The 15,599-nt window shown below is 40.1% G+C and overlaps 1 protein-coding gene and 1 pseudogene across 1 annotated transcript; both read left to right on the top strand.

Moving 5' to 3' along the window:
• Positions 1–7,957: 7,957 nt before the first annotated feature.
• LOC121775049 lies at positions 7,958–10,192 on the top strand (annotated as a pseudogene).
• A 1,097-nt stretch (positions 10,193–11,289) lies between these two features.
• Positions 11,290–14,407, top strand: LOC121775048 (fructokinase-2-like). Its single transcript, XM_042172003.1, has 4 exons — positions 11,290–11,802; positions 12,954–13,286; positions 13,826–13,942; positions 14,069–14,407. Exons 1-4 carry the CDS (start codon positions 11,401–11,403, stop codon positions 14,201–14,203), a joined length of 987 nt encoding a protein of 328 aa, XP_042027937.1. The 5' UTR covers positions 11,290–11,400; the 3' UTR covers positions 14,204–14,407.
• The last annotated feature ends 1,192 nt before the right edge of the window (positions 14,408–15,599 follow it).

The following is a 15,599-nucleotide window of genomic DNA, read 5'->3' as shown; positions in this document are numbered from 1 at the left end:
AATGAAGTAAAAATATGCTTAGAGTGATGTATTCCATGGTTATAGTGAAGTTTTTGTGATCCTTGCTTACAATGATCTATTTTTTCATATCAGTGAAGTAAAAACATGCTTATAGTGATGTATTCCATGGTTATAGTGAAGTTTCTGTGATCCTTGCTTATAGTAATCCATTTTTTTCATATAAGTGAAGTAAAAACATGCTTAGAGTGATGTATTCTGTTATTATAGTGAAGTTTCAGTGATCCTTGCTTATAGTGATCTATTTTTTCCATATCAGTGAAGTAAAAACATGCTTAGAGTGATGTATTCCGTGGTTATAGTGAAGTTTCTGTGATCCTTGCTTATAGTGATCTATTTTTTCATATCAGTGAAGTAAAAACATGCTTAGAGTGATGTATTCCATGGTTATACGTGATTATGTTCTTCAACGAAACTTTGTATATGTTGGAAGATACCGAAGATCATGCCGAAGATACCGAAGATCATTCATATAATTTGTGATAATTTGTAATTGATTTACTTCCTAAGATAGAATCCCAATCACTGTAATTTAGACATACCATATAGGTGCACTCTTAGACCTATAAAGGGTGTATCGATCATGTACTCTAAACATTCAAGTAAATAGAAAGAAAACATTTCCCCAATATTCTTCATGGCATCAGAGCAGACGAAGATTTGGCTCAGAAAAGCTTCATCATAGCCGAAGCAACCCAATACCAATCTCGGTCAAGAGGCCGAGAACCAACCCTTACCAAAAACCATACCCATCACGGCCAAGAGGCTAAAATCCCTGCACAAAAACAACCATGTCCGATTCAGAATCAGAAAAAGACACCATCCGACGAGATATCCTCAAAGACGAGGAACCCTATCCCTCAGTTGAAGAGGCTTACGAACGGGTCCAGAGGGAGGCGGCTCGATTGAGAATCATGCCACCGGCATCCCCTAAAACCGCTGAAGACCCCGGCGTTGGAAGCACCGATGTATCATCGGGAGAAATCGGATATGGGTTCGGGGCACAAAGAGATCGATCGACCAACAAAGGATCGCCACGACTGCCACCGACCGGAATCAGCCACCAAACCGGAGGAAGAATTGACAAGAGCAATCTATGGTGTTCGCATTGCGGAAAAAACAAACACACGAGGGATACCTGCTTTCTCCGTGTGAGATTCCCGGATTGGTGGGATGAAAAACAGAAAGCACGGGCTCAAATTAAGCTCGCAGCCATCGAAATCAATGAGACGGGACAGAGGCATGGGAACCCCCAAAATCAACACCGAGACGAACCAAATGGAGATGGAAATCAAACTGCCAACCAGGAGTACTCCGGCGATAACAACGGTGGTGGCGGAGGTAGGGTCCGGGTCGGAAACTTCGTCGAGCGGACGGGAGCCCAGACGGAGTCGGTCAAATGGAACAGCGGCAGAGGTAACGGGTTTGGTCGAAGATCAAACCCAAACCCTACTTATTTACAACTTTTGCAGAATAGTCCTCCATTACTCTACAATCCTAAAATTGACCCCCCTAATATACATGTGTCTAAATGTTGCCCCACCAGTTCCTCAAAACCGGAAAAACACCCTACAGAATTGGATAATTCTAGAAAACACCCCAAACATCCCCTACTATCACAAGTGCACCCCCTATTAGCCATATTTGCACATATAACCGATTTGCACCTCTAACAGAAATTTCCGCTGCATTCTCCGTGCAAAACATAGATGGGATAATGGGAAGGGTTGGATTTTTGACTGTGGTGCTACAGACACTATGACTCCAGAAATTTCTGATTTTAGTGATTTCAAAGAAGTTACTAAAACTTACATTAGAACTGCCAATGGGGAATTAATTACGGTAGCCGGAGCGAGAACCATAAAAATCTCTCCTACCCTTCAACTATCAAATTACTTGTTTGTCCCTAGCTTGTCTCAGCGACTGATGTCAGTAAGCCACGTGACACGAGAATTGAATTGTACACTCCTAATGCATCCATCTTTCTGCATCTTACAGGATATTCGGACGAGGAGGATCGTTGGGCGTGGCACTGAGAACCAAGGACTCTACTACGTGGATGGGGTAGCTCAACATGGCAGTGTGATGCTGGCTCACGGGTCCACGAAAATAGAGGCTTGGCTGTGGCACAGAAGACTAGTACATCCATCCCAGGGTTATTTTAAACTTTTGTTCCCAAATTTTTCTTTACCTAGAGATTTTTCTTGTGAAACCTGTGTTTTGGCCAAGAGCCACAGACACTCTTTTAAACCTTCAAATACTAGTATGAAATTCATGTTTGATTTAGAGCATGCTGATGTGTGGGGGCCTGCACCAGTTATCGGGGGAAATATGTTTAGATATTTTGTGACATTCATAGATGACTGCACCAGAATGAACTGGATCTATTTTTCGAAACACAAATCGGAAGTGGTTGACAAATTCATCTTTTTTTTCACATGATACAAACCCATTTCCACACTACCATCAAAATCCTTCGTTCTGATAATGTGAGGGAATTTGTTAATCATACCATGGCAGAATTCTTCCAGAAAAAAGGCCTTTTACACCAAACATCATGTGCCTACACACCCGAACAAAATGGAGTTGCTGAAAGGAAAAACCGAATCATTCTAGAAATCACCCGTGCCCTCTTGATTGAGTCCAACGTACCCAAAAACCTTTGGCCAAAAGCTGTTGCAACCTCCGTCTACCTAATCAATAGACTCCCGACCAAAGTCCTGAAAACCAAAACTCCCCTTGATATCATTTCCCAGCAAGCCCAAATACCTGAATCCCTTATCTTGTCACCAAAAGTCTTTGGGTGTACCGTCTACGTCCACATTCCTTAACATGAGAGAACAAAATTCTCCCCGTGTGTAATTAAATGTGTCTTCGTGGGGTATGTGGTCAACCATAAAGGGTATAGATGCTTCGACCCTAGCTCTAAGAAAATCATCACCACCATAAACTGCGATTTCCTTGAAACCGAGTTTTTCTACACTCACCACCTTAGTAGTCAGGGGAAGAAGTCCAACAACCCTCAAAATAATCATGAGGACTGTCTAAGTTGGTTTGTGTCACCTCCAAGCCACTTGATTGAGGATCCACCAGAGACGGTTGTCACTGTCGCCGAGCAGGCCCCTCCAGAGTCTCCTCAACCACGTTCATCTGACCCGCCTCAACCGATATCTGAGGTATGTCAGAACCCAGTTCCTGAAATAAATACTACAGATGGTGCTAACAATGCAGAGATTGAAGAAAATACTATAGATGGTGATACGGGGAGGTATGTGCTCCCCCCACTGACCAATCGAGGTGTTCCTCCGAAGAGATATTCTCCTGAGAGGATCGGAAAGAAAAACAGATATGGAGTGGCAAATTTTGCCCAAGAAACCTGACCAAAATGGCCCGAGCATTTGAGGCTGCATTGTATGAAGAACAGGAAATCCCACAGACAAACGAAAAGGCAATGAAGTGCAAACACTGGAGAGAAGCTATGCTTACCGAGATGAAAGCTTTGATGAGAAATGACACTTGGGTGAAGGAAAAACTGCCGAAAGGAGTAAAGGCCGTGAGATGTAGATGGGTGTTCACCATCAAAAGAAGACCAGATGGGTCGATTGATCGATATAAGGCCCGACTGGTGGCAAAGGGATACACTCAAACATATGGAGTCGACTATGCTGAGACTTTCTCCCCAATGGCAAAGATCAACACCGTACGGGTACTGTTCTCAGTAGCCGCAAATAGAGACCGACCTCTCTATCAGTTCGATGTTACTAAAGCCTTCCTGCACGGTGAACTGCCAAAGCCCGTGTTTATGGTTCCTCCGCCAGGGTTCACTGACGAATTTAGGACCGGAGAAGTATGCAAGCTGAAAAGAACGCTTTATGGGCTAAAATAGTCTCCGAGAGCATGGTTCGGCAGGTTTACCGAAGTGATGAAGAAATATGGATACCAGCAGAGTAATTCAGATCATACACTGTTTCTCAAAAAAAAGGATGGAAAGATTACGTGCCTCATCATTTATGTTGACGATATGATTATCACAGGAGACGATGAAGATGAGATAGGTGAATTGAGGAAGAACCTGTTCACAGAGTTCGAGATGAAAGACCTAGGCATCCTCAAGTACTTCTTGGGCATTGAAGTATTAAGATCAAATCGAGGAATCTTCATAAACCAAAAGAAATATGTGCTTGATCTGCTCGCAGAGGTGGGAATGATAGATTGCAGACCTGCCGATACTCTAATGGTACAGAACCATGGATTGCAGATACGAGAAGGAGGAAAGCTCACCGACAGGGGGAGATACCAGAGATTAGTGGTAAAACTTATTTATCTTTCACACACTCGTCCAGATATAGCATACGCGGTGGGCGTCGTCAGCCAGTTTATGCACTCACCTCAGGAAGACCATTGGGAAGCGGCCATAAGAATCGTTCGATACTTGAAAGGAACGGCAAATCATGGGGTGTTATTTGAAAAACATGGTCACTTAGAAGTACATGGGTTCACTGATGCAGATTGGGCGGGGAACCCCAACGATAGAAAGTCAACCGCCGGGTATTTCACTTTTGTGGGAGGGAACCTTGTCACTTGGAGAAGCAAGAAACAGAAGGTGGTTTCATTATCAAGTGCAGATGCAGAATTCCGAGGCATAAAGAGTGGTCTCACATAAATATTGTGGCTAAAGAGACTCATGACGGAACTTGGCCTTCATCCGTCACAACCTTGTAAGTTGTTCTGTGATAATAAAACAACGATTAGTATCTCAGAAAACCCGGTTCAACATGATAGAACTAAACATGTGGATGTGGATCGACATTTCATAAAGGAGAACATTGAGGCCAAAATCATCGAGCTACCATTTGTCAAGTCCGAAGATCAGTTGTCTGACATATTGACTAAAGCAGTGAACTCGAAGTCGTTTCGAGAAGCACTAGACAAGTTAAGTGTTGGAAATCCTATCACTTAACTTGAGGGGGAGTGTTGGAAGATACCGAAGATCATGCCGAAGATACCGAAGATCATTCATATAATTTGTGATAATTTGTAATTGATTTACTTCCTAAGATAGAATCCCAATCACTGTAATTTAGACATACCATATAGGTGCACTCTTAGACCTATAAAGGGTGTATCGATCATGTACTATAAACATTCAAGTAAATAGAAAGAAAACATTTCCCCAATATTCTTCAGTATAACATAACCAACCCCCATAAAAAACTTTCAACACACTTTAGCATTACAAAAGTACTTAATAGAAGAACGCTTGCGTTTCACCTCAGATTGTTCACTCCTTCTTTGCTTTGTACCTTCTCGGCTACACACCACGTAAATCCAAGTAATGACATCTTTTTCCTTTTTCGATCCATTTTTGTAGAAGTCCAATGCGCGATCAAGGGTCATGAAACTTTGTCCAGTTTTTGGTTTCAAATCATTGGGGCATTTTGGTACGTAAACCACTGTAAGAATAATATACTTCACTGTGAGCATATAATAGTTCACTAAATGCATAATATACTTCACTGTAAGCATATAATAGTTCACTATATGCTCAATATACTTCACTACATTGTGATGAAAAAAATAGATCATTATAAGCAAGGATCACAAACACTTCTCTTTAACCATGAAATACATCACTCTAAGTATATTTTTATTTCACTGATATGAAAAAATAGATCACTATAAGCAAGGATCACAAACACTTCACTCTAACCATGAAATACATCACTCTAAGCATGTTTTTACTCCACTGTGATGAAAAAAATAATGCACTATAAGAAGAATATACTTCACTGTGAGCATATATGCATAATATACTTTACTGTAAACATATAATAGTTCACTATATGTTTAATATACTTCACTACAAAGCATATTTACTACAGTACAACACATATTGAGCATATTTACTTCACTGTTCGTCACATATACTTCACTCTAACGTCTTTTCACATCATACACAATCTAATCATGCTGAGCAACAACACTTAATTCATAATAATTGTTAATTACCTTTACATTCAGTTTCTCCTTCCTCTCCCGATGAAGAGGAATCAGAAAACCAACAAGATACAACAATGCAAGCCTTGTGTACTATGCTTTCTGTGCAGCAAAAGAAATTGAATCCAGTAAACTTGGGAATTACAAGGAAGCCATGAAATCCAGAGAGAAGGATAAATGGATTAAGGCAATGCAAGATGAGATTGAATCCTTGCTACAAAATAAGACATGGATCCTTGTTACTAGAAAGAAGCTGCTAAACTTATTGGATGTAAATGGATCTTTAAGAAGAAGATAGAGGCATCTGATGGAGATAGGATCAGGTACAAAGCCAGGCTAGTGGCTAAGGGATATAATCAAAGAGAAGGCATTGATTATAATGAGATCTTCTCTCCAGTGGTAAAGCACAACTCCATAAGAATGCTCATGGCATTGGTTGCAAAGAATGACTGGGAATTGCACCAGTTGGATGTGAAGACAGCCTTCTTACATGGTGAACTTGAAGAGAGCATATTCATGGAACAACCAGAGGGATTTGTAAGGCCAGGAGATGAGGATAAGGTGTGCTTGCTGAAAAGGAGCATATATGGCCTCAAACAATCCAGCAGACAGTGGAATCTGCAGTTTGATCATCATATGAAGAAGATTGGATTTGAAAGCTCCAAGTACGATAGCTGTGTATACATGAAGAAAAGGGATGGAAAGTCAGTGGCATTTCTACTCTTATATGTGGATGATATGCTTGTTACAGGATCAGATATCAATGAAATTCAGAAAGTGAAGAATGACCTCAAATGCAGATTTGAAACGAAGGATTTGGAAGAGGCTAAAAGAATCCTGGGTATTGATATCATTAGAGACAGAAAAAGAAGGATATTGTGGTTGAGTCAACAACACTATGTTGAGAAGTTGATCCAGAAATATCAAATGAGTGAGTCAAGGATTGTTTCAACACCATTGGGGCATCAATTTCAGCTATGTGCAGAGAAAGGACCAAAGTCTGAAGAAGAACTAAATGAGATGAAGACATACCATATGCTAATATAATTGGCTGTGTGATGTATGCGATGATATGCACCAGACCTGACCTTGCTCATGCAGGGAGCATTACTAGCAGATACATGAGCAATCCGGGCAAGGCTCATTGGCAGGCTCTGAAATGGATGTTGAGGTACTTGAAGGGAAGCTCAGAGTATGGAATCTTATACAAGGGTTATGGAGACCAGACAAAAGAGATTTTAGAAGGCTTCTGTGATTCAGATTATGCTTCAAACAAAGACAATAGGAAATCTCAAACTGTATACATCTTCACAATGTATGGTTCAGCAGTTTCTTGGAAATCCAATCTGCAATCTGTGGTAGCCTTGTCCACAACAGAAGCTGAGTACATAGTTCTTACAGATGTTGTGAAGGAGAGCTTCTGGCTCAAGGGAATGTTGGAAGATCTTGGTGAGAGGCAAGGAAAGGTGAGTGTGAATTGTGATAGCAGTAGTGCAATCTGCTTATCCAAGCATCAGACATTTCATAATAGGAGCAAGCACATAAATGTACGGCTGCATTTCATTCGAGATGAAGTCAAGAAAGGGGAGATAGAGGTGAAGAAGATAGCCACTGAGCACAATCCGGCCGACGCTTTAACCAAGGTCATACCTGCCTCCAAGTTCACAGACTGCTTGGAGTTGGAGCATTCTGAAAAGGTGAAAGAAGTGGGAAAATGGAGAATTATGACAGTAAATGTTGATGTTGGAAACGAGATGGAGAGTTGTTAACCAAATGCGTCTCACAACATCAAGCTTGACTAGTTAGTTAAGTTAGTTGTGCATGAGGGTGTACGTGAGGTTGAGCGCATGGGATCACGGCTCGGTTGGAGTTAGTTAGAGTGGGGTATATATATGCATTCATACACACACACTTCTAGCATGATCAAGAAATCAAGAAGAGATACACATATTGAGAGAGATCGAGAGAAAGAGAGAGCTCTGTAATCCTTGCTCAAGAAGAAGTGAGGAGCGTTGACCTTGAAGTGTTGATTTGAAGAGAGTTCACTCATTGATCTTAGCTTCGGTTAGTTCATCTTGCTACTGAGATTTAGCAGAGGAATCTTGTATAGAAGCTGTATAGATTGTGTAGTTTCATCGTTGATTTGCATTGTAATCTCGGTTTACTTCATCAATACAACATACTCGAGTTCTCCCGTGGATGTAGATCAAATTGATCGAACCACGTAAACGCTGTGCATTGTTGTTCTTGCGCGTTTGGTTTAGTGTGTGTTGATTGCTATTTCGAACGTGGAGTTTTACATCCGGAAAGTACAAATGATTGATTTCCAGAAACAAACAGAAAAAAAAGTTCGTTTGCCTCTTGATCCTGTTACTGTAAGGTTTGACTCAAACTTCGCCTTGAAGCTCAAATCTTAACATGGTTTGAATTGATATATGTTTCTGCTAGTTCAAATTCCAGTTATTTTGGGATTGCGTTAATGCAATTCAATACGCTCGAAAATGGAAAATTTCGATTTGTAGAAGTTCAGTACGTTTAGAACAGCAGTAGCATTATTTCAAAATGATGTGTTTCGGGCACCAACTGTTTGATGAAATGCTTGTTAGAATGCTCTGGCTACTAAGTTAGTCCACATTTTTGTATTTGGAGAGCTCAAGATGTTGGTATCCATCCATATCTTCTGTAGCTCGAGCTGCCTGTCCTATTTAAATAATTCTTGAATATTTATATCCTTAGCTTCTTCAAATGCTAAAACTCAGTATTCTGCGATGAAAAAGATTTTGTCAGCTGCAGGTAGGCATAAAGCTTAATGTCTCTGTCAAATGGCAATACCAGTGCCCTGGTCTTTCGTCAGAGAAAGGCTGCCAATAAGAGAGACCCGAGAAGGCTTGGAGTCAAAGGCGACAAAAAACGAAAATTTGCCACTGCTGAGGAAAGGATTAAGTACAAGCTTGAACAAGTATATGCCCACAATTTCTTATAGAATCAAAATTTGGGTTGTTATGCTTGATTTTAGCAATTTAGTGTTACTATTGTTGATTTATTGTTCCTCAGTTGCTTTAAGATCTAATAAGCTATTTTAACGATGATAATAAGCTCAGGCAAACATCCTCTAAGTCTTCTTGTTTATCTCATAACACGAAAAGTTGGTTTCAGGCTAGAACCAAGGAAGCCTTGTTGATTGAAAGGCTGAAAAGGTATGAAGTTGCCAAAGCTCAGGGACCTATGGTTAAACCCGAGGTATTGACTGGCGAGGAGCTATTTTATATGAAGAAAATGGCCCAGAAAAGGTCCAACTATGTTGAAGTATGAAGAAGAGGAGTCTATGGAGGAGTGATCCTAAATGTGCACATGCATTGGAAGAGACATGAAACTGTTGAAGTTATCTGCAAGCCTTGCAAGCCAGGCGTAGTGCACGAGTATGCAGATGAAATCGCTAGGCTAAGTGGTGGAATCCCTATCCAAATCCTCAAAGATAACACCATAATCTTCTATCGTGGCAAAAACTATGTGCAGCCGAAGGTCATGTCACCAATTGATACACTCTCAAAAAAACGGGTATGCTTCTCGAAACTACTTGCTTTAGTAAGTACTTGTTTGCAGAATAAAACATGGGATGTTTAACAGGCACTGGAGAAGTCAAAATACGAACAATCACTCGAGTCTGTGAGACAGTTCATTGCTATTGCTGAGAAGGAGCTAGAACTGTACTACAGGCATGTTGCACTCTACAGTGGTCCAAATGACAGAGATCCCAAATCAATCTTGGATCCTCCAAAGGTAATAGGTTGTCCTAGTAAAACTACTTCATTGACTGCACGAGAACTGTCGGAGGACGAAGAGTCTTCACATAATTTGAATTGTGAAGGTGATGCCATGTTAAGTGAAGATTTGACTTGTTGTGATGAAGGTGCAGATGAGAATTGATTTTCGATCCAAGAAAGTATTTTGATCTATGACTATGAGTGTTTGAGGTCATCACCATCAGATTATCAGCTTGAACATGGAATGAATTAGCAAGGTGATAGATATATTTATGATTATTTTTTGAATCATGGATTGCTTCTTTTGTTTAGTTTTTGTTTATCAGCCTTAAAAGGACTAGGCAGTTTTTGTGTATTTATAATCTTTCAAATTCAAACGAGTATACAGAAAAAATTATATGGAGTAGAATCAACCCGTGCGTAATTTATTATTGTAAATATTACGTGTATTTATAGATGATTATCCCTACCATAAATGGTATGTATAAAATCCTGTCACCGTATAAGTATATGATTTGTTCATGTGATACAAAAATATACAGTAAGATATTACGTAGTTGGTACTACTTGTTAATTAAGGATAACATGTTAGATTTTCAAATTATATTCATAAAATAAGAAGCATTATTACTTCAGTTCGAACTTTACAAAGTACTACTACTATTAAACCTAATAACCCATTCCTTAATGGAATCCATATTTTTATCGAATATCTTCGTATCCAATATTTCTAAATGCCAATCCCATAAATAATAGAAAGTGATTAAACTTAATCACAACTTTCTTAAAGCAAGACTATGCAAATATCCAATAATCCAAAGTTATCCGATGTGGCATAACCGCATAAGTTATAACGATGTCTATTTTTCTTCTTCCATAAAGTGATATTCTATAACTATTATTTTTTATATTTATTAATTAGGAGTCTAACAGAATAATACTAATAATGACAAAATAATATTTTCAAAAACAAATACAGGTATACTAAAACTCATAGTTATATCTTTTTATCCAAATCATTCAACAAGTCAATGACAACACACATAATTAAAAGGAATTTTCCAATCCAACCAACTACCCAACTATATTAACATTCGACAACATTTAATTACAAAAAGATACAAAAATATCTGCACCAAAAATGAAAATAAAATTGGGGAGTTCCAACTTTTTTTTGTTTAATCACAGGTGTACCGTGGCGGAATCCGACTAATCCAACTCGACCGGACTTGCAGATTAAGACCGAAAGTCTCCCTGCAGGTGGCGGGGTTTGAACCCGTGACCTCGAGTTCCCACCTTTTGAAATGCAACACAAGCCGATAAATAAACAAAAAATCACCCCACAAATTTACATTCCATTATTAAATATTTAGTGGATTATCCATTTTTTTCGCCACCCAATCAATTAACAACCAAATATCTAAATAAAACACATTAACAAAAAAATAAAAAATAAAAATCCATTCTCCTACCCCACACACCCTTCTATATAAACAACCATTTCTCATCAGTCTCCCACATCCATTTTCCTGTCTAAAACACACACACTCTAGCGTACAATTACACACAGTTACGTACACTACATATTCATTTTTTTTCCTCTCTCTCTCTCAGTTCAACAATGGCGAAATCAGGTGCCGGCCAGGGTCTGATCGTGAGCTTCGGCGAGATGCTGATCGACTTCGTTCCGACGGTCTCCGGCTTGTCGCTGGCGGAGGCGCCGGGATTCCTCAAGGCTCCCGGCGGCGCCCCCGCCAACGTGGCCATCGCCATCACCAGGCTCGGCGGAAAGGCCGCTTTCGTCGGAAAGCTCGGAGACGACGAGTTCGGCCAAATGCTCGCCGGGATCCTCAAGGAGAACAAGGTCTGCACCGAAGGCATCAATTTTGACAAGGGCGCACGCACCGCTCTGGCGTTCGTGACCCTACGCGACGACGGTGAGCGTGAGTTCATGTTCTACAGGAATCCCAGCGCTGACATGCTCCTCAAGCCGGAGGAGTTGAATCTCAATCTCATTAAATCTGTGAGTATAATTGATCTGATCCAAATTATCTGCAGCAACATTATGTGTGTGTGAGAATGTGGATGTTGAATTTATTTATTTTTTTTAAAATCAGAAGGATCTGGTTTATTGGATCATCCTATATGTACAGACGTGTTTCTGCTACGAATTTTGGCTGAATTTGATTTTTCATGGTTGTTCGGATTAATAGATCTCATTTTCCAGCAATTTTTTATTGCTTTTGCTATTGGATTTGGATTGTAACGATGGTAGGTGAATCTCACGCGCATCATATTTTCGTATGCGGTGTATAATTTTGACTAATTGCTTTTTAGGATCCAAAATAGCAGTCGTATTAATTAATTAATTGTGCCATGAATGGTTGGATTAGTTATCAACATTAATATCGGGGCCCACATTTGGTTGCTGAAATTGAGATCTCTTCAATTTTCTTTGCCGTGAACCTTTTTATTAGGCATGAATATTACTCTTAATCCAATTGACCCATTTGATGCATTTGATTCTAATATATCCACTTATCCATTAGTTGTTGTAAATACAAAATACAAACGACTAGTTTTGTTACTTTTGTTAATGAAATTAGCTTATTCCATGATCTGACTTTTTGTATCTGCAGTCATAAGCTTCTTTTATTCATTTTATAGAGTTTATGATTAGAGCATGATGGATACAAGTAACAAAATGTCCAAGAGTGATGTGATTTGTGAGCTCTTTCTCACACACAAAATTGCCTCAAGAAAATAAGTAACTATTTTGTTGTCATCTGTTTTTGTTCAAATCTGATTGCTAAACACAAAATATCTGATTTCAATGATATAGATAAGCACCGAGTTCATTGTATTTGAGAGAAGTATCTAGTTTTGGCAGTCACACTGCTACCAGTTTTTATCAGAATGGGCACTATCTTGGACAATGAAATTCTTCTGGAATATCTTTATATGTGGCGTTAAAATATTGCTCAACCTTTTGTCCTTTTATGTATAGCATTGAAAATGGCAATAGACTTAAATTTTTCCCTCAGATAGAGTTGGTGACTGTGGTACTGCCATATTCCACCAATTAGGCCGCCGCCCTAATCCTTCATTTATAAGTCATTGATTGATGTACTAGCTAATTAATTGCAAGTGGTAACATGTGTTTGATTTGTACAGGCCAAGATTTTCCATTATGGATCAATCAGCTTGATTGTGGAGCCATGCAGATCAGCCCACATGAAGGCCATGGAGGAGGCAAAGAAAGCTGGGGCCTTTCTCTCATATGATCCCAACCTCCGCCTGCCACTGTGGCCTTCGGCCGAGTATGCCAAGGAGCAGATATTGAGCATCTGGAACAAGGCGGATTTGATCAAGGTCAGCGACAACGAGCTTGAGTTCCTCACCGGCAGCAGCAAGATTAATGATGAATCTGCAATGTCTTTGTGGCACCCCAACTTGAAGCTCCTTTTGGTCACACTTGGAGATAAGGGCTGCAAATACTATGCAAAGGTATGCTCTCACCTAACCTTCTTCATAATGTAGTTGGTAGGAGTGGGCGGGTTAAGAGTTGAATTAATTAGTCATAATGACCACTCCAAATACAGTGTCTATCTGTGGAGACAAGTAGTAGGTGTTTTCTTGTGTGGCAATTTAAAAAGGACATCAAAAGCAGCTCATGAAGTTTTATAATTATTGAGAAAATGGCCCCTAGTAATGCACTTAATTTGCTGATGCAAGAAGCCATGGTTTTTTCTTTGTATTTCTGAACAGTTGGTTTTTAAAACTTATTAATGAAGGTTTACTACTATAAACTGTAGAATAATATTTCTTCTCGTTTTCTCATATCTTGGAAGGTGTGAATCATGTGATTTTATGTCCCAATACCCAATTCTTGATTCCAACCTTTCAACAAAGACTATTACTACTCCATATGAGAAGGGTCAATTTATAGACTTTGATATTGGAAATATTATGATTTATTTTTGTCTAGTTCTTGATTATTATTTCTCTTGCTATCATTAATTCTTAATCTTTTTTATGGAAATTAGAACTTCAAAGGATCTGTGCCTGGCTATGGTGTCAAGGCAGTTGACACCACTGGCGCTGGTGATTCATTTGTCGGATCCCTCCTCGCAAAGATAGTTGATGATCTTTCCATCATTCAGGTAAAATCCCCACTACATATTCCTATTTCAATATATTGTGCTTGCACGATCTGTACGAGTATAACAGGTCCATCTCTCGTCTAAAGTTAGATCTGACCCTAACCATCCCTCGTGCAACATGTGCAGGATGAAGCAAAGCTGAAGGAAGTGTTGAAATATGCATGTGCATGTGGCGCCATAACCACAACCAAGAAGGGTGCAATCCCTGCTCTCCCCAACCACTCTGAGGTGCTTGAAGTGCTCAAAACTGGACCAAAATAGGCACCAGAATGTCTGTCTGTTTATTGCAGTTTCATTTTGGTTTATTAGAGTTTCGAATTGGTGGTTTAACCATAAACCATATTTTCTCTTTTGCAATTTTACTTTTCCTGAGTTTAGATTTCGCACACGGCACATTGTAGTGAATGCTGAGGCAATTCCTAAACTGTGAGTAGTTATAAATACAAAGTAGCAACATATATACTATATTTCTGCCTTTTTCTTTAATAAAAGGTACATTGTCAACAATTTTGATACCATAAATTTAAAGTTGAGAGGAATTTGCATAAAGAATATGATTGCGTTTAGTCTACAATGATTTGATTATAAAACAAAATGCTTCATTGATCATGTGATGTTTTAGTCTACAATTATTTGATTATAACAAACTAACATCACATGTAATTCAATCGGGACAGGGTCAAACCCAAACCTCCTTGTTTATCAAGCTTGAATTTTATGTATATTAGAGCACCCACAATGGGATGAACGATAGCACGCCCGATGCGGACGATGTCATATGGCATTGGAACGCGCATTGTCCGGGGTATCATCCACCCCATTGCTGGCGATGCGGACGATCCAACGCGTTTTAGTTTTTTTTTAAATTTCTTTTATCTATATACATCACTTCTCATTCCATTTTTCCACACTTTTCTCTTCCATCTCTCATCAATTATCTTTTCCCCACACACCAATCTTTCTCACACTAAAAAAATGAGACCCGGCGACGATTGGAGTACCTCGAAGGGTATTACTCGGGCCTTGTTCGATTGCGTTCATGAGACTGCGGCGGAATGCTTGGCCGAAATGGATCGCAAGCGTGAAGCGGAGGTGCAGGTCCAAGCGGAGCAGATCCAGAGGTCGATTCGTCGTCGGACGTTTGTCCGCCGCGAGCACGACCTAGCTCACCAACGTCTGTTTGCAGACTATTTTGCGGAGGAACCGCGGTGGGGCCCGACGGTTTTTCACCGCCGGTTTAGGATGAAGCGAGATCTTTTTCTCAGCATTGTCCAAACGTTGGAGGCACGTGATCCTTACTTCCAGTATCGGGAAGATGGCATCGGCAGACCCGGACTTACGCCGTTGCAGAAGTGCACGGTTACGCTCCGGCAGTTGGCCTACAGCACCACGGCGGACATGTTCGATGAGTACCTTCACGTCAAGGAGACAACAGGCCGCGAGTGCCTGAAGAAATTTTGTGGGGGAGTTGTGGAGGCTTTCATCAACACATATTTGCGAAGGCCGACTACTGACGATTGCCAGGCCCTGATGAAGATGCACGAGATGGTTCACGACTTTCCTGGAATGCTAGGGAGCATAGATTGTATGCACTGGGAGTGGAAGAATTGTCCGACGGCATGGAGAGGCCAATTTACTAGTGGATACAAGGGCAACC

Source organism: Salvia splendens, chromosome 17, assembly GCF_004379255.2.
Source record: "Salvia splendens isolate huo1 chromosome 17, SspV2, whole genome shotgun sequence".
NCBI lineage: Eukaryota > Viridiplantae > Streptophyta > Magnoliopsida > Lamiales > Lamiaceae > Salvia > Salvia splendens.
Note: the sequence above shows the minus strand (reverse complement) of the source record. Positions and strands in the feature narration are given on the sequence as shown.